Source organism: Callorhinus ursinus, unplaced genomic scaffold (genome assembly GCF_003265705.2).
Source record: "Callorhinus ursinus isolate GAN/ISIS: 27379988/994484 unplaced genomic scaffold, GSC_fseal_2.0 scaffold39, whole genome shotgun sequence".
Lineage (NCBI taxonomy): Eukaryota > Metazoa > Chordata > Mammalia > Carnivora > Otariidae > Callorhinus > Callorhinus ursinus.
The window spans coordinates 8,095,226-8,115,618 of record NW_027397101.1 but is presented as its reverse complement, the minus strand read 5'-3'; the positions used below and the strand labels follow the sequence as shown (position 1 = coordinate 8,115,618).

General features: G+C 40.7%; 1 protein-coding gene across 1 annotated transcript; it reads right to left on the bottom strand.

Annotated features, from left to right (window-relative positions):
* Positions 1-16,676: 16,676 nt before the first annotated feature.
* On the bottom strand, positions 16,677-17,439 carry TPD52L3 (TPD52 like 3). The gene is given in 2 exon segments (XM_025887874.1): positions 16,677-17,150; positions 17,152-17,439. Coding segments are annotated over 2 exon segments (762 nt in total).
* Positions 17,440-20,393: the final 2,954 nt, after the last annotated feature.

Here is a 20,393-nt window from a genome sequence, read left to right as displayed (position 1 = left end):
TTTAGGCTTTATTTGTTGTTCTTTCTCCAGCTCCTTTAGGTGTAGGGTTAGGTTGTGTATTTGAGACCTTTCTTGTTTCTTGAGAAAGGCTTGTATTGCTTTGTACTTCCCTCTTAGGACAGCCTTTGCTGCATCCCAAAGATTTTTAACAGTTGTGTTTTCATTTCCAATTGTTTCCATGAATTTTTTTTAGATCTTCTTTAATTTCTTGGTTGACCCATTCATTCTTTAGTAGGATGCTCTTTAGCCTCCATGTATTTGAGTTCTTTCCAACTTTCCTCTTGTGATTGAGTTCAAGTTTCAAAGCACTGTGGTCCAAAAGTATGCAGGCAATGATCCCAATCTTTGGGTACCAGATGAGACCTGATTTGTGACCCAGGATGTGGTCTATTCTGGAGAATGTTCCATGGGCACTAGAGAATAATGTGTATTCTGTTGCTTTGGGATGGAATGTTCTGAATATGTCTGTGAAGTCCATCTGGTCCAGTGTGTCATTCAAAGCTCTTATTTCCTTGTTGATCTTTTGCTTAGATGATCTGTCCATTTCAGTGAGGGGGGTGTTAAAGTCTTTGATTTTGTTATTAATTGGCTTATATAATTGGCTGCTCCCATGTTAGGTGCATAAATGTTTACAATTGTTAGATCTTCTTGTTGGATAGACCCTTTAAGTAGGATATAGTGTACTTTCTTGTCTCTTATTACCATCTTTGGTTTAAAATCTAATTTGTCTGATATAACGATTGCCACCCCAGCTTTCTTTTGATGTCCATTAGCATGATAAATGATTTACCAGTACCTCACTTTCAATCTGGAGGAGTCTTTGGGTCTAAAAGGAGTCTATTGCAGAGAGCATATTGATGGGTCTTGCTTTTTTATCCAATCTGATAGTTTGTGTCTTTTGATTGGGGCACTTAGCACATTTACATGCAGGGTAACTATTGAAAGATAGGAATTTAGTGTCATTGTATTGCCTGTAAGGTGACAGTTACTGTATATTGTCTCTGTTCCTTTCTGGTTTATGTTACTTTTGGGCTCTCTCTTTGCTTAGAGGACCCCTTTCAATATTTCTTGTAGGGCTGGTTTGGTTTTCATAAATTCTTTTAGTTTTTGTTTGTCCTGGAAAATTTTTATCTCTCCTTCTATTTTCAATGACAGCCTAGCTGGATAAAGTATTCTTGACTGCATATTTTTCTCATTTAGTACCCTGAATATATCATACCTATCCTTTCTGGTGTGCCAGGTCTCTGTGGATAGATCTGTTGCCAATCTAATGTTTATACCGTTGTAGGTTACAGACCTCTTCTCCCAAGCTGCTTTCATGATTTTCTCTTTGTCTCTGAGACTCGTAAGTTTTACTATTAGATGTCTGGGTGTTGACATATTTTTATTGATTTTTAGGGGGCATTCTCTGTGCCTCCTGGATTTTGATGCCTGTTTCCTTCCCCAGATTAGGGAGGTTCTCTGCTATAATTTGCTCCAATATACCCTCTGCCCCTCTCTCTCTTTCTTCTTCCTCTGGGATCCCAATTATTCTAATATTCTTTCACTTTATGGTATCACTTAGCTCTTGAATTCTCTCCTTGCGATCCAGTAGTTGTTTATCTCTTATTTTCTCAGCTTCTTTATTCTCAATTATTTGGCCTTTATGTCACAAATTCTCTCTTCTGCCTCATTTATCCTAGTAGTTAGAGCCTCCATTTTTTCTTGCACCTCATTAATAGCCTTTTTTTAAAAAAAGATTTTATTATTTGACAGAGAGACACAGTGAGTGAGGGAACATAAGCAGGGTGAGTGGGAGAAGGAGAAGCAGGCTTCCCGCCGAGCAGGGAGCCTGATGCAGGGCTCGATCCCAGGACCCTGGGATCATGACCTGAGCCAAAGGCAGACGCTTAATGACTGAGCCACTCAGGCACCCCTCATTAATAGCTTTTTTGATTTCAACTTGTTTAGATTTTATTTCTTTATAAAGGTATCCTCTAGCATCTTCTATGCTTTTTTCAAGCCAAGCTAGTATCTTTATAACCGTTATTCTGAACTCTAGTTCTGACATCTTACTAATGTACATATTGATTAGGTCCCTGGCAGTTGGTTCTGCCTCTTGTTCTTTTGTTTGAGGTGAGTTTTTCTATTTTGTCATTTTTGTCAAGAGAAGAATACATGAATGAGAGAACAAAATGCTAAAAGGGTAACAACAACCCCAGAGAAATATACACTAAACAAATCAGAGGAGACCCAAAACCAGGGGGAAAAGAGAAAAGAAAAAAAAATATGATAAGGCTGGTGAATAGAACAGAGTCATACACTAGATATTGGGTGTATTTTGGTCTGTTAGAAGAAACTGCATCCCAAAATTTTAAAGAAAGAAAGAAAAAAAAATATATATATAATGGTTAAATACAATGAAGGGATGTAATATGACTGTAAAAATGAAAATAAAAAAAGATTTTAAAAAAGGAATTGATAAGAAGTTGGTTGAAAAAAGAAAGAAGAACAATTAAAAAAAAGAGAGAGAATGTGATCAGGAGGGTAAATAGAAGAAAGCCTTACACTAGATTTTGGGTATATTTTGGTCTGTTAGAAGAAACTGCATCCCAAAATTTTAAAGAAAAACTTATATATATACCAAAAAAAGGTTAAATACAATGAAGGGATAGAATATAACTGTAAAAATGAAAATTAAAGAAGTTTCAAAAAGGAATTGATAAAAAGGTGGTTGAAAAAAGAAAGAAGAAAAATTAAAAAAATAAAGAAAATTAAAAAAATTAAAGTTGAAAGATTAAAGAATCATGGGGGAAAAAGCCTGAAATCTATGTGCTGTATTCCCCTAGAGCTGGAGTTCTGCTGTTCTCATTGATCAGTAAACTTGGTCTTGGCTGGATGTTCTTGCTGATCTTCTGGGGGAGGGGCTTGTTGCATTGATTCTTGAATGTCTTTGCCCCAGGTGGAATTGTACTGCCCTTGCCGGGTGGCAGGCTAGTAATCTGCTCTGGCTTGCTCTCTGTGGATTTGTTCCCTGAAGGCTTTCGGCACAGCTTTAGAGGATTAGAATGAAAATAGCGGCCCCCCAGTCTCTGGCCCTCGAGGAGCTGAGAGCTTGAGGCCCCACTCCTCAGTGAGCCCTCAGAGAAAAGCAGTCAATCAATCCTGTCTCCCTAGTCTTTGTCCACACTCTGTGCTCATCCAGCCTGTGACTAAGCAATTTCAATCTCTGGCACACGGCCCTGTTTGGAGTCTCCAAACCCAGTAGATTCCTGCAGGGGCACCCTTCTGTACCACTCCTCCTGGGGGAGGAAGCAGAGTCTCCCTGGATCTGCCAACTGTTGGGCCCCTGCTGGAAGAGCAGTGGCCCTACTGTGCTGCAGATCATGGTTTATGGCAACCCCGAGCTGAGAACCCACTCCTCGGCTCACTCTTTGTGGCCGGCTTCCCTGCTCCGATACCTGGGAGCTCTGCAGCACTCAGGCACCCCCAGTCTTTCTGTGACCCTGAGGGTCCTGAGACCACACTGTCCCAGTGAGGGTTCCACCCCCTGCTTAGCCACTGGTGTGATGTCCCTCACTGGAGCAGACTTCTATATGTTCCAATTTTATGCTGTGTTGCTCTATTACTTGCTGGTAGCTGGTTGACAGAGGTTCCCTCCCACCCACCCCCCGCATTCTATCTTCTCATATATTGCCTCAGATTTTCTTCTCCACACATCCTACCTTGCAGAAAGTGGTTGTCTTTCTATTCATAGAGTTGCTGCTATTCTTTTCTTCATTCTCCAGTTGAGTTCGTAGGTGTTCAGAATGGTTTGATAGCTATCTAGCTGAATTCCTGGGACCAGACAAAATTAGGTCTCCTACTCGTCCGCCATTTGGACTCAAGAAGTGCACTTTAATTAGACATACTTTAGAAGTTTTCATGATTAAAATGCCCAAAGAAGCTAAAATTAAACTTCCTTCAAATTTTTGCTTGTTCTCTAACATTTCCAAGCAAGTGAGATGCCAACACCTTTGCTTTTGACTCTACAGGAATCAGTGGATGTGTTGGTCAGTGGCCTCAGAATCCTTCAAGACCTCGCTAGAAAAAAGGAAGCATATTTCCTTCTTTTTTTTTTTTGAAACATATTTCTTGATCTTTAGAATGATCAAAGGAAACATAGGAAAGTATCCAAGCAAAAAGGACACGCAGTTTTTCCTTGTCCTATGAACCTATCTTCCTCTCTCATTTGAATGTTGCACAGGCAGTCTTCATGTCAGAATGTCAGAATTCCAGTGGTCCATTTGAAGTAAGTTATGTGGCAATCCCTATCAAATTACAATCAACTTTTTTTCACAGAAATGGAACAAACAATCCTAAAATTTGCGTGGAACCAGAAAAGACCCTGAATAGCCAGAGAAATGTTGAAAAAGAAAACCAAAGCTGGTGGCATCCCAATTCCAGGCTTTACAGTTTTTACAAAGCTGTAATCATCAAGACAGTATGGTACTGGCACAAAAATAGACACATAGATCAATGGAACAGAATAGAGAACCCAGAAATGGACCCTCAACTCTATGGTCAAGTAATCTTTGACAAAGCAGGAAAGAATGTCCAATGGAAAAAAGACAGTCTCTTCAATAAATAGTATTGGGAAAATTGGACAGCCACATGCAAAAGAATAAAACTGGACCATTTTCTTACACCACACACAAAAATAGACTCAAAATGGATGAAAGACAGAAATGTGAGACAGGAATCCATCAAAATCCTAGAGGAGAACACAGGCAGCAACCTCTTTGACCTCAGCCACAGCAACTTCTTCCTAGACACATTGCCAAAGGCATGGGAAGCAAGGGCAAAAATGAACTATTGGGACTGATCAAGATAAAAAGTTTTTGCACAGCAAAGGAAACAGTCAACAAAACGAAAAGACAACCGACAGAATGGGAAAAGATATTTGCAAGTGACATATCAAATGAAGAGCTAGTATCCAAAATCTATAAAGAACTTATCAAACTCAACACCCAAGGAACAAATAAACCAATCAAGAAATGGGTAGAAGACATGAACAGACATTTCTTCAAAGAAGACATCCAAATGGCCAAGAGACATATGAAAAAGTGCTCAACATTGCTCAGCATCAGGGAAATACAAATCAAAACCACAATGAGATCCCACCTTACACCAGTCAGAATGGCTAAAAATAACAAGTCAGGAAATGACAGATGTTGGCAAGGATGTGGAGAAAGGGGAACCCTCCTACACTCTTGGTGGGAAGGCAAGCTGGTGCAGCCACTTTGGAAAACAGGATGGAGGTTCCTCAAAAATTTGAAAATAGGGGTACCCTATGACCCAGCAATTGCACTACTGGGTATTTACCCCAAAGATACAATTGCAGTAATCCGAAGGGGCACCTGCACCCCAATGTTTATAGCAGCAATGTCCACAATAGCCAAACTATGAAGAGAGCCCAGATGTTCATCGACAGATGAATGGATAAAGAAGAAGTGGTATAATGGAATATTATGCAGTCATCAAAAAATGAAATCTTGCCATTTACAATGAGGTGGATGGAACTAGAAGGTATTACGCTAAGTAAAATAAGTCAACCAGAGAAAGACAATTATCATATGATCTCATTATTATGTGGAATTTGAGAAACAAGACAGAGGATCATAGGGGAAGAGAGGAAAAAATGAAACGAGAAGAAACCAGAGAAGGAGACAAACCATAAGAGACTCTCAATCTCAGGAAACAGACTGAGGGTTCCTGGAGTGGAGGGTGGGTGGGAGGGCTGTGGTAGCTGGGTGATGGGCATTGGGGAGGGTATGTGTTGTGGTGAGTGCTGTGAATTGGGTAAGACTGATGACTCACAGACCTGTATCCCTGAAACAAATAATACATTATATGTTAATAATAAAAAAATTATTTATTTGAGATGGGGTCAGGGGGTGGCAGAGGGAGAGAATCCTCAAGCAGACTCCCCATTGAGCACGGAGCCTGATGCAGGGCTCGACCTCACGACCCATGAGATCATAACCTGAGCCGAAACCAAGAGTTGGACGCTTAACCAACTGACCTACCCAGGTGCCCCAGGCCCAGTAGTTTTGATAGAGTGGCACTCATCCTTTTTTCTTACATTGGAGTTCATGGGCAAGAACTATACTTTCATAGCCCAGATACAACTGACCTCATACCTTAGCAGAATCAACACATGGCACCATCTCCTTGATGGGTAGAACCATCAAGAACATTGACTAGCATTATCAGAAGACCTACAAAATTCTGGGCCAGAGGTCACTTCTCACTTCTCTGTGGTCCATGCAAGCCATGAGAGTAGATATGTGGTATAGTTTCTGTCAAATCTGAAGCTTAGAACTGAAGTAGCCTCCAGAGGTTGCTGGTCAATTTCTCTGGAAGTGATGTTAGCAATATGCTGGGGTATGTATGATGCTAATGTACAAGGGCTTGGTATTCTACTCCCATCCTTCCAGTTGCATGTAGAGTGTCATCTGTGAGAGTCAGAACTTTCAACCCTTGTCTCTACCTTCTACCCTAACCCCTACACTCTTATGGGCAATGGAAGACCAAGAAAACTGAGAGCCTCAGGGAATTTTGTTCCAATATCCCTCCCAACCAGTGGTTCTTAGGAGTTGAGCCAGACCTATGAATGGGCATCTTTGAGGGTTCCAATGTTTCAGGAAGTAGAGGAAATTGCATCCCAAAGTGGTCAGGTTAAAGTTAAATAGACTGAAGCTAGGCTACAAGATCCAAATAGGGGTAGATGAACAGAAAGGATCAAATTATGAAGATAGACTACAGAATGAGAAGAAGCAATGCATGAGAAGAGTAGAAGTAAGTAGAAGAAAAGAAGTCTGGAGGAAACCTTTAATCTAGTATCCACATGTTCACAGAGGCTTTTTATTTGATGTCCATGACTATTGACGCAGGTATGCTGAAATCCAATAAAAGAACCAAAGCAAATGTGCAGCTCCAGCATTGCTAGTATTAACTCTTTAATTCTACATCCTTACCCACTTGCAAATCTATCCATCCCTCTCTCTTTTGCAGTTGTTTCCTAAGTCAGAGATTCTACCTCTTAAATATTCAATCTATTTTATAGTGACCAGAATGATCTATCTAAAACACATTTGACTTAAGTACCTTCAATGCCTTTCTATTTCCTATAGAATTAGTGTCTGAGAGCATATAAGACTATTTATGATCTTGCCCATGTTATTTCTCTACCCTCATCTCTCTCTAGACCCAATGACTTATTGATATTTCCTGAAACATGCCATTCTATTACATTTCTACATGACTTAGTTTCTCTGGATATTATCTGGAGTGTTCTGCTTTTGTCTGTCTGGCAAATTCCTGCTAGTATTCTATGACTTTCTGCCTCTCTGAATTCTTTTCTGACCTCTTGAGGCAGAGTTGAAACTACTTTCTTCACAGACTTCCTCTATTGTAGCACCTACTGAAGGGAATCATAATGCTTTCAAAATTTGTTTGTAGAGAGTATGGAACATGTCTAATTTCTGTGCCTTCAGAGCCTGGCACTGGGCCTGACACATGGTAGGGTCTTAAATTATCTTTTTTTTAAAGATTTTATTTATTTATTTGAGGTGAGAGAGAACATGAGCAGGGGGGAGGCAGAGGGACAAATAGACTCCCCGCTGAGCAGACAGCCCAATGTGGGGCTCCATCCCAGGACCCTAAGATCATGACCTGAGCCAAAGGCAGACCCTTAACTGACTGAGTTACTGAGGCACCCCTTAAATTATCTTTGAATAGGGAAGCAAAATGCTTTGTTTAAAAGTAGGAGGAACTGGGGGACGAAGCAAGACGGCGGAGGAGTAGGAGACCTGGATTTTGTCTGGTCTCAGGAATTCAGCTGAATAGGGATCAAACCATTCTGAACACCTACAAACTCAACAGGAGATCGAAGATAAGAGTAGTAACAATACTCTGAAAAGAAAAGCGACCACTTACTGGAAGGTAGGACGTGCGGAGAAGTGAATCCAAGGCGATATTCGGGAGGATAGACGGCGGGGGAGAGGGTCTCCATCAGCCACTCTGGAAAGTGATAGAGCCGCGGAGCACAAAATCAGAACTTTTAGAAGTCGGCTCCGCTGAGGGACGTCGCTCCAGTGGCTAAGCGGGGGGTGGAACCCTCGCGGGACAGTGTGGTCTCAGGACCCTCGGGGTCACAGAAAGACCGGGGGTGCCTGAGTGCGGCAGAGCTCCCAGGTATCGGAGCGGGGAAGCTGGCTGCAGAGACGGAGCCGAGGTGTGGGCTCTCAGCTCGGGGTTACCATAAACTGCAATCAGTGCCACACAGTCGGGCCACTGCTCCTCCAGCAGGGACCCAACAAGCGGCAGAGCCGGGGAGACTCCCCTTCCTCCGCTGGGAGGAGCGGCAGGGAAGCGCACCGCAGGGATCTGCTGGGTTTGGAGACTCCACACGGGGTCGGGTGCCAGACATAGAAACGCTCGATCACAGGCCGGGTGAGCACGGAGTGTGGCCGGAGACCAGGGATACGGGAGTGATTGCTTTTCTCTGGGGGTGCACTGAGGAGCGGGGCCCCGAGTTCTCAGCTCCTCCAGGCGGAGACTGGGAGGCCACTATTTTCACCCTGGTCCTCCAAAGCTGTACGGAGAGCTTGCAGGGAACAAAAGCTCCTGTGAGCAAACCCGAGCAGCTTGCTTAGCCCAGACTCACAAGGGCAGGGCAATTCCGCCTCCAGCAAAGACATTTGGGAACCACAGCAACAGGCCCCTCCCCCAGAAGATCAGCACAACAGCCAGCAAGCCAAGACCAAGTTTACCGATCAAGGAGAATGGGAGAACTCCAGCGCTAGGGGAATACTGCACATAGAATTCATGGCTTTTTTACCATAATTCATTAGTTTTTCAAAGTTAATTTTTTTAACTGTTTTTTTTTTAATTTTTCTTTTTCCCTTTTTTAAACAACATCTTATCAAACCCTTTTTTAAAAAAATCATTTTTTTATTTTTCATTTTTAAAGTCATATTTTTATCCCTTCATAGTAGTTACCCTTATTTTTGGCATATATATAAAAGTTGTTCTCTCTTTAAAATTTTGAGATACAATTTCTTCTAACAGATCAAAATATACCCTAAATCACTAATGTGTAGCTTTGTTCTAGTCTCCTGCCTGATCACATTCTCTCCCTTTTTTCCTTTTTTTTCTTTTTTCTTTTTCTTTTTAAATCTTCTTTCTTTTTAAAAACAACTTCTTATCAATTCCTTTTATAAAATCTTCTATAATTTTCACCTTTACAGTCATCTGCCATCCCTTCATTGTATCAACCCTTATTTTGTACATATATAAGTCTTTCTTCCTTTAAAATTTGAGCAGGCACTTTCTTCTAACAGACCAAAATATGCCCAAAACTAGTGTGTAGAACTGATTTATGCACTAGCCTGATCATATTTGATCACATTCTGTGTTTTTTTTGTTTTGTTCTGTTTTTGTTTGTTTTTATCTTTTTCTTTTTCCTTTTTTTTTCCTCTTCTTTCTTTCCCTTTCTTGTACCCTGGTTTCAGGTCTTTTCTGATTTGTATAGTGTATATTTGCTGGAGACGTTGTTAACCTGTTAGCATTCTGTTCTCTCATTCATCTGTTCTCCTCTGGACAAAATGACAAGATGAAAAAAATCACCTCAGCAAAAAGAACAAGGTCCCGTCTGCCAGGGACCTACTCAATACTGACATTAGTATGATGTCAGACCTAGAGTTCACAATCATGACTTTAAAGATACTAGCTGGGCTTGAAAAAAGCATGGAAGTTATTAGAGAAACACTTTCTGGAGAAATAAAAGAACTAAAATCTAACCAAGTCAAAATCAAAAAAGCTATTAATGAAGTGCAATCAAAAATGGGGGCACTAACTGCTAGGATAAATGAGGCAGAAGAGAGAATCAGCGATATAGAAGACCAAATGATGGAAAATAAAGAGGCTGAGAAAAAGAGAGATAAACAACTACAGGATCACGAGGGCAGAATTCGAGAGATAAGCGATATGATAAGATGAAACAACATTAGAATAATTGGGATCCCAGAAGAAGAAGAAAGAGAGAGGGGGGCAGAAGGTATATTGGAGCAAATAATAGCAGAGAACTTCCCTAATGTGAAGAAGGAAACAGGCATCAAAATCCAGGAGGCACAGAGAACCCCCCTCAAAATCAATAAAAATAGGTCAACACCCTGACATCTAATAGTAAAACTTACGCGTCTCAGAGACAAAGAGAAAATCCTGAAAGCAGCTCGGGAGAAGAGATATGTAACCTACAATGGTAGAAACATTAGATTGGCAACAGACCTATCCTAGAGACCTGGCAGGCCAGAAAGGACTGGCATGATATCTTCAGAGCACTAAACGAGAAAAATATGCAGCCAAGAATACTATATCCAGCTAGGCTGTCATTGAAAATTGAAGAAGAGATAAAAAGCTTCCAGGACAAACAAAAACTAAAGGAATTTGCAAACACAAAACCAGCCCTACAAGAAATACTGAAAGAGGTCCTCTAAGCAAAGAGAGAGCCTAAGAGCAACATAGACCAGAAAGGAACAGAGACAATATACAGTAATAGTCACCTTACAGGCAATACAATGGCACTAAATTCATACCTTTCAATAGTTACCCTGAATGTAAATGGGCTGAATGCCCCAATCAAAAGACACAGGCTATCAGATTGGATTAAAAAACAAGACCCATCCATATGCTGTCTGCAAGAGACTCATTTTAGACCCAAAGACACCCCCAGATTGAAAGTGAGGGGGTGGAAAACCATTTACCATGCTACTGGACACCAAAAGAAAGCTGGGGTGGCAATCCTTATATAAGACAAATTAGATTTTAAACCAAAGACTGTAATAAGAGATGAAGAAGGACACTCTATCCTACTTAAAGGGTCTATCCAACAAGAAGATATAACAATTGTAAATATCTATGCCCCTAACATCAGAGCAGCCAATTATATAAGGCAATTAATAACAAAAGCAAAGAAACACATTGACAACAATACAATAATAGTGGGGGACTTTAACACCCCCCTGACTGAAATGGACAGATCACCTAAGCAAAAGATTAAACAAGGAAACAAAGACTTTAAATGAAAAACTGGACCAAATGGACTTTACAGACATATTCAGAACATTCCATCCCAAAGCAACGGAATACACATTCTTCTCTAGTGCCCATGGAACATTCTCCAGAGTTGATCACATCCTAGGTCACAAATCAGTTCTCAACCGGTACCAAAAGACTGGGATTATTTCCTGCATATTTTCAGACTGCAATGCTTTGAAACTAGAACTCAATCACAATAGGAAAGTTGGAAAGAACTCAAATACATGGAGGCTAAAGAGCATCCTACTGAAGAATGATTGGGTCAACCAGGAAATTAAAGAAGAATTTACAAAATTCATGGAAACCAATGAAAATGAAAACACAACTGTTCAAAATCTTTGGGATACAGCAAAGGCAGTCCTGAGAGGAAAGTATATAGCAATACAAGCCTTTCTCAAGAAACAAGAAAGGTCTCAAATACACAACCTAACCCTACACCTAAAGGAGCTGGAGAAAGAACAGCAAATAAAACCTAAACCCAGCAGGAGAAGAGAAATAATAAAGATCAGAGTAGAAATCAATGAAATAGAAACCAAAAGAACAGTAGAACAGATCAACGAAACTAGGAGATGGTTCTTGGAAAGAATTAAAAAGATTGATAAACCCCTGGCCAGATTTACCAAAAAGAAAAGAGAAACGACCCAAATCAACAAAATCATGAATGAAAGAGGAGAGATCACAACCAACACCAAAGAAATACAAACAATTATAAGAACATATTATGAGCAACTCCATGCCAGCAAATTAGATAACCTGCAAGAAATGGGTGCATTCCTAGAGATGTATCAACTACCAAAATTGAACCAGGAAGAAACAGAAAACATGAACAGACCTATAACCACTAAGGAAATTGAAGCAGTCATCAAAAATCTCCCAACAAACAAAAGCCCAGGGCCAGATGGCTTCCCAGGGGAATTCTATCAGACATTTAAAGAAGAATTAATACCTATTCTTCTGAAACTGTTCCAAAAAATAGAAATGGAAGGAAAACTTCCAAACTCATTTTATGAGGCCACCATTACCTTGATCCCAAAACCAGACAAAGACCCCATCAAAAAGGAGAATTAAGACCAATATCCTTGAGGAACATGGATGCAAAAATTCTCACCAAAATAGTAGCCAATAGGATCCAACAGTACATTAAAAGGATTATTCACCATGACCAAATGGGATTTATCCCTGGGGTGCAAGGTTGGTTCAACATCCACAAATCAATCAACGTGATACAATACGTTAACAAAAGAAAAACAAGAATCATAGGATCCTCTCAATAGATGCAGAAAAAGCATTTGACTAAGTACAGCATCCTTTCTTGATCAAAACTCTTCAGAGTATAGGGTAGAGGCTACCTACCTCAATATCATAAAAGCCATCTATGAAAAACCCACAGCAAATATCATCCTCAATGGCGAAAGCTGAGAGCTTTTCCCCTAAGGTCAGGAATGCGGCAGGGATGTCCACTCTCACCACTGCTATTCAACATAGTATTAGAAGTCCTAGCCACAGCAATCAGACAACAAAAAGAAATCAAAGGCATCCAAATTGGCAGAGAGGAAGTCAAACTCTCACTCTTTGCAGATGATATGATACTGTATGTGGAAAACCCAAAAGACTCCACCCCAAAACTGCTAGAACTCATACAGGAATTCAGTAAAGTGGCAGGATATAAAATCAATGCAATTGATCAGTGGCATTCCTATACACCAACAACAAGACAGAAGAGAGACAAATCAAGGAGTTGATCCCATTTACAATTGCACCCAAAACCATAAGATACCTAAGAATAAATTTAACCAAAGAGGCAAGGGATCTGTACTGAGAAAACTATAAAATACTCATGAAAGCATTTGAAGAAGACACAAAGAAATGGAAAAATGTTCCATGATCATGGATTGGAAGAACAAACATTGTGAAAATGTCAATGCTACCTAGAGCAATCTACACATTCAATGCAATCCCCATCAAAATACCATCCACTTTTTTCAATAAATGGCACAAATAATCCTAAAATTTGTATGGAACCAGAAGAGACCCCGAATAGCCAGAGGAATATTGAAAAAGAAAAGCAAAGCTGGCAGCATCACAATTCCGGACTTCCAGCTCTATTACAAAGCTGTCATCATCAAGACAGTATGGTACTGGCACAAAAATAGACACATAGATCAATGGAACAGAATCGAGAGCCCAGAAATGGACCCTCAACTCTATGGTCAACTCATCTTTGACAAAGCAGGAAAGAATGTCCAATGGAAAAAAGACAGTCTCTTCAACAAATGGTGTTCGGAAAATTGGACAGTCACATGCAGAAGAATGAAACTGGACCATTTCCTTACACCACACAGAAAAACAGACTCCAAATGGTTGAAAGACCTAAACGTGAGACAGGAGTCCATCAAAATCCTAAAGGAGAACACAGGCAGCAACCTCTTCGACCTCAAACGCAGCAACTTCTTCCTAGAAACATTGTCAAAGGCAAGGGAAGCAAGGGCAAAAATGAACTATTGGGACTTCATCAAGATAAAAAGCTTTTGCACAGCAAAAGAAACAGTCCACAAAACCAAAGGACAACCGACAGAATGGGAGAAAATATTTGCAAATGACATATCAGATAAAGGGCTAGTATCCCAAATCTATAAAGAACTTATCAAACTCAACACCCAAGGAACAAATGATCCAATCAAGAAATGGGCAGAAGACATGAACAGATATTTTTCCAAAGAAGATATCCAAATGGCCAACAGACACATGAAAAAGTGCTCAACATCGCTCAGCCTCAGGGAAATCCAAATGAAAACTTCAATGAGATACCACCTCACACCCGTCAGAATGGCTAAAATTAACAAGTCAGGAAACGACAGATGTTGGCGGGGATGCGGAGAAAGGGGAACCCTCCTACACTGTTGGTGGGAATGCAAGCTGGTGCAACCCCTCTGGGAAACAGTATGGCGGTTCCTCAAACAGTTGAAAATAGAGCTACCATATGATCCAGCAATTGAACTACTGGGTATTTACCACAAAGATACAAATGTAGGGATCCGAAGGGGTAGGTGCACCCCAATGTTTATAGCAGCAATGTCCACAATAGTCAAACTGTGGAAAGAGCCAAGATGTCCATCAACAGATGAATGGTTAAAGAAGAAGTGGTATTATATACACAATGGAATATTATGCAGCCATCAAAAGGAATGAGATCTTGCCATTTGCAACGACGTGGATGGAACTGGAGGGTGTTATGCTGAGTGAAATAATCAGAGAAAGACATGTATCATATGACCTCACTGATATGAGGAATTCTTAATCTCAGGAAACAAACTGAGGTTTGCTGGAGTGGTGGGGGGTGGGAGGGATTGGGTGGCCGGGTGATAGACATTGGGGAGGGTATGTGCTATGGTGAGTGCTGTGAATTGTACAAGACTGATGAATCATGGATCTGTACTTCTGAAACAAATAATGCAATATATGTTAAGAAAAAAAAAAGAAGTAGCAGGAGGGGAAGAATGAAGGGGAGTAAGTCAGAGGGGGAGATGGACCATTAGAGACGATGGACTCTGAAAAACAAACTGAGGGTTCTAGAGGGGAGGGGGTGCGGGGATGGGTTAGCCTGGTGATGGGTATTAAAGAGGGCATATTCTGCGTGCAGTACTGGGTGTCATGCACAAATAATGAATCATGGAACACTACATTAAAAACTAATGATGTAATGTATGATGATTAACATAACAATAAAAAATTATTTAAAAAAAAGTAGGAGGAACTTGTCAACATGTTGTTGATAACCTCTTGGATCCAAGATTCTATGTCTGAAATATGTGATATTGATTCCTTCATTAATTCAATAAGTGTTTCTTGAGCATCTATCCTAGGCCAAGCATGGGAATACAATGATGAATATAAAGAGATCTGTTCTTTACTGCTCTTAGGGAGTTGAAGATTTATTGGGGGAAAACTGTTACTGCATTTGCTTGAATTACTAAATAAATAGAACATATTCTGGGTTTGGCCCATGATGTCAGTCTGAGATTTTCCCTAACACTGGGCTTTGCCTGTTGGTCTCTATGTTATGTGTGCTGCAAGTTTGTCTTTAGTTCTTCAGCACAGGAAAACCATTTTGGTTGGTGAATACTACAAAGTAGGAAACAAACATGTAAAACAGTTGAACATCTTGTTTTAATCCAAGCAAAACTTTGTGTTTAGAAATCTGTGGAGGGTTGAGATACATAAGTGACTTTAGAGTTTACCAAGTGCTTTTGCATTTATTGTGGGTTTTGGTTTTGCTTATAGGAAAACTGAAGGAATAGGCAGGCATTCAAAAATCAACAAAACAGGATCACTTTCTTAGATTGGAGGGACTACCTTTAGGCAGTGACATGTTATAATATATACCCAAGCAAATAAAAGTCCTATCCCCCTGCTGAAAATGAAAAAGACACAAACTTCTACCTCAGGCAACGTGACTGGAGGAGTGAAAGTAGCTGCCGGGTCCTGGCATTTTGTAAAAGGAAAAGGAATCCCTCCCCGATGCCCTCCTCCCCAAATCCCCTCAGGGCTCAAGTTCTGTTTCCTTTTCAGTTGGGATTAGCTTTAAAAGAGGACAGACTCAAAGTCAAAGAAACCAGTGATGCATAAAGTCAGGTACACTCAGAGGCATAGGGCCAGCATTACAGGGAATGAGCATTCTGTTTTAAATGTTGCAGTGTTGCTCAAGACAGGGGTTTATCTTTCTTGAATTTGGCTGTGCTGTTTTCCCTCCAGCCCCTCAGCTGGAGATGGTAACAAACTAGGAACTGCTGCACAACAGAGAAGCATTTTTTTCCCCTTTTAGTGGGCATGCTATTGTAGTAGGCACATGCTGCCACAACAGAAAGATTAAGAAGCACAGGGCAAAGTTGCAATTTCAGCTTGAGTCCAAAGTAACAATCTCCTAAATTGAAGCTAAAGTTATTTTGCTTAGTTAGGAGCTTAAAAAAAATTAAGATTTTAAAGGCTATAGTATTATTTAACAGTTAGTCTACCAATACTTTCCTCTCCCTTCTGGGGGTCTCAGAGAAAAAGTGTTCTTAATCATCTTTTTAAAAGCAAAATTGTAGGCCTGGTAGAGCTTCAAGATTCCTTCTGAGATTTAGGGAAGGAAGGAAATGGGGAGAGGATAAAATTAAAGATTATTTCATACCTTTTTTCCAGTTCTAAAAAGAAAGCTACTTTGGCATTCTGATAGACTAGTTTTTCTGAAAAAGTTTGGGTGTGGGCCTAAGATCTCTCTGAAGCCATTGTCCTGTCCATTTAAATGCAACTCCAGAAGGCTAGTGTAGTGATACGTTTCATCTACTAACTTTAGTGTAAAATAACAGTACAAAATGTTGGGTTCTCTATCTCAACAGCAGCAAATACCTATGTACAAATTGGAATTATTTTTCTCAAAACTGGCCTCTGTCCATTTCCTGAATTAACTTTACCATTGTGGTTTAGTTGCTTGTTTTTGATAGGCAGAGTCACAATTGTGATGGGAAAGGGAGTTCTTGCACTGGTTAGGTGGCCAGGCAAGGTGACCAATCGGTTCATTCTGGCTCCAGAACAGGCAGCAGGTCATGCCCACTGCCTGCAACCAGATCATCTTTACTCCTCGGAACTGGATCAACTCCAATCCACTGAACTGGATCATTCCCACTCCTGGAAAGTGGGAGTGGATCATCCCTACTCCCTGAAGCCAGGAGCGAATCATCTCCACTCCCAGCTGAAGAAGGAAGGCAGTCACTGCCAAACTCTCTGCCACCCGCAACTCTGGACTTGATTGCCCCCATTAGACCTTCAAAAGATCTGAATGTGGCTGACTTCATGTCTCCAAGCTTCCTGCAAATGACAGAGCCCATGGTGGACAGGGCAGATGAAGTCTTTTGTTTCATGTAAACATTGTAAACTTGAACATCGTGCCAGCTCTTGGACAGATTCTGCCTTAGCCCCACCAGGGCTATGAGGCCCAGCTTCCTCTTGAGCTCCATACAACATCTTTCTTTGGCTGCCAGAGTATAGCGGTAGGGTTACAATTTCCTCTTCCAAATTAGGGAGCTCGGATTTGAGCTCCTTTCGTACAGCCTCTGTGAGATCCTCTGGTTCGGCATGTGTGTTTGCTGATATCTCTGTCATGGTGCCTGGCATGGACTGGGAAAGATCTTCATGAAGAGAGTCCAGGTCCAATTCTTGGTGGAGAGAGTCATACACATAGCCAGTGGAGAAATAATCTTGGCCAGCAGAGTTGAAATCTAAACCTGTGGGGTCCAACTCTTGGCTGGTGGAGTAGGACTCTAGGAAGAATGGATCCATATCTTAGCCGGCAGAACGGCCTCCTTGTAGGGTAGTTGCCTGTTCTGACGTTGCTCTGGCATGCGCAATGGATGCCTCCGCTCAATGGGTCCACTTCCGGGTGGAGGGTGGGGGAGTGGGTGGGCAGAGGCAGGGGCAGGGCCTCGCGAAGGCGAGATTTCCGGGCCAAAGACAGCAGCGGAAGGAACCCTGGGCTCAGCTGTAACGACTCCCATGCTCCTGGTGGTGTTTCAATGTAACAATGAATGTGTGAGGTGAGTAATATGCCAATTATTATCAGAGAGAGGTTTTTTTTTTTTTCCCTTCTGCCGCAGTAGTGGGGTAGGTCCCAGCCTTCAAACAAAGTCTGACTTCCCTTACCACACCAGGCATTGCCAAATTCTTGAAAATCAGTTGAACCCCTTGTACTAATTTATAAATTTATTAAAAAGCCCAATACAGAAAATAAATGAAAAATACCTAAAGGTGGGGGCAGGAAGTCTAGTACTCCTGGCCTTGTATCCTCTCCATTTTCCCTTTCCAGGTTACCAAAGGGCCGGAGAAACTCCTAGGACTACTCAAAAAGTGGATTTGGAGGCTCCTCATAACTCTTCAGTCTAGGTAGTGAGGGACATGCATGCTCCCTTGGCATGAAGTATCAACCATGCCAGAGGCTTGGGATAGTGAAACTCCGTGAGTCTGACCATTCATAATTGTCTGTTACTTTTGGGAGGAGAAAGAAGGAGAACAAATAAATCTGTAATAGTTGTGGCAAATTTAAGCTTAATAAGAACAAAAACTATTGTTTTTTAAAAATTAATTTCAATTAATTAACATATAATGTATTATTAGTTTCAGAGGTAGAGGTCAGTGATTCATCAGTCTTATATAATACCCAGTGCTCATTACATCACATGCCCAACTTAATGTCCATCACCCAGTTACCACATCCTCTTACCCCTCCCCTCCAGCAACCCTCAGTTTGTTTTCTATGATAAAGAGACCCTTATGGTTTTTCTCCTTCTCTGCTATCATCTTATTTTATTTTTCCTCTCTTCCCCTATGATCCTCTCTTTTGTTTCTTAAATTCCACATATGAGTGAGAGCATCTGATAATTGTCTTTCTCTGACTGACTTATTTCGCTTAGCATAATACCCTTTAGTTCCATCCACCTCGTTGCAAATGGCAAGATTTCATTTTTTTGGTGGCTGAGTAGTATTCCATACCTACCACATCTGTCATCTGTCAATGGACACCTGGGCTCTTTCATAGTTTGGCTATTGTGGACATTGCTGCTATAAACATTGGGGTGCAGGTGCCCCTTCTTTTCACTATATCTGTATCTTTGGAGTAAATACCTAGTAGTGCAATTGCTAGGTCATAGGGTAGCTCTATTTTCAAATTTTTGAGGAATCTCCATACTGTTTTCCAGAGTGGCTGCACCAGCTTGCATTCCCACCAACAGTGTAGGAGGGTTCACCTTTCTCCGCATCCCTGCCAACATCTGTCGTTTCCTGACTTGTTAATTTTCGCCATTCTGACTGGTGTGAGGTGGTATCTCATTGTGGTTTTGATTTGTATTTCCCTGATGCTGAGTGATGTTGAGCACTTTTTCATATGTCTGTTGGCCATTTGGATGTCTTCTTTGAAGAAATGTCTGTTCACGTCTTCTACCCATTTCTTGATTGTATTATTTGTTCCTTGGGCGTTGAGTTTGGTAAGTTCTTTATAGATTTTGGATATGAGCTCTTTATTTGATATGTCATTTGCAAATATCTTCTCCCATTCTGTCAGTTGTCTTTTGGTTTTGTTGAGTGTTTCCTTTGCTGTACAAAAACTTTTTATCTTGATGAAGTCCCAATAGTTTATTTTTGCCCTTGCTTCCCATGCCTTTGGTGATGTGTCTAGGAAGAAGCTGCTGTGGCTGAGGTCGAAAAGGTTGCTGCCTGTGTTCTCCTCTAGGATTTTGATGGATTTCTGTCTCACATTTCTGTCTTTCATTGATTTTGAGTCTATTTTTGTGTGTGGTGTAAGAAAATGGTCCAGTTTCATTCTTCTGCATGTGGCTGTCCAATTTTCCCAGCACCACTTGTTGAAGAGACTGTCTTTTTTCCACTGGACATTCTTTCCTGTTTGTTGAAGATTACTTGACCATAGTGTTGAAGATCCATTTCTGGGTTCTCTATTCTGTTCCATTGATCTGTGTGTCTGTTTTTGTGCCAGTACCATACTGTCTTGATGATTACAGCTTTGTAATAGAGCTTGAAGTCCGGGATTGTGATGACAATGTTTTCAACATTCCTCTGGCTATTCAGGGTCTTTATGGTTCCATACAAATTTTAGGATTGTTTGTTCCAGCTTGGTGAAAAATGTCAATGGTATTTTGATAGGGATTGCATTGAATGTGTAGATTGGTCTGGGTAGCATAGACATTTTAACAATATTTATTCTTCCAATCCATGAACATGGAATGTTTTTCCATCTTTTTGCATCTTCCTCCAGTTCTTTCATAAATGTTCTTTAGTTTTTAGAGTGCACATACTTTACATCTTTGGTTAGGTTTATTCCTAAGCATCTTATGGGTTTTGGTGCAGTTGTAAATGGGATCAACTCTTTAATTTCTCTTTCTTCTGTCTCATTGTTAGTGTATAGGTAGGCAACTACCTTCTGTGCATTGATTTTATATCCTACTACTTTGCTGAATTCCTGTATGAATTCTAGCAATTTTTTGGTGGAGTCTTTTGGGTGTTCAACATAGAGTATCAGGTTATCTGTGAAGAGTGAGAGTTTGACTTCTTCTTTGCCGATTCAAGCAAAGACTATTTAATTGTGAGAATTTAGGAGAGAAGGAATAAGACATATGCAAATGGACAGTGTATGGGTTTTCAATATTGCAGTTGCATTTTTTTTTCCAAGCAGCCACTTATGTTTCTGAATGCATGTCTGCCCACATACATGGTTATCAGATGTGGGA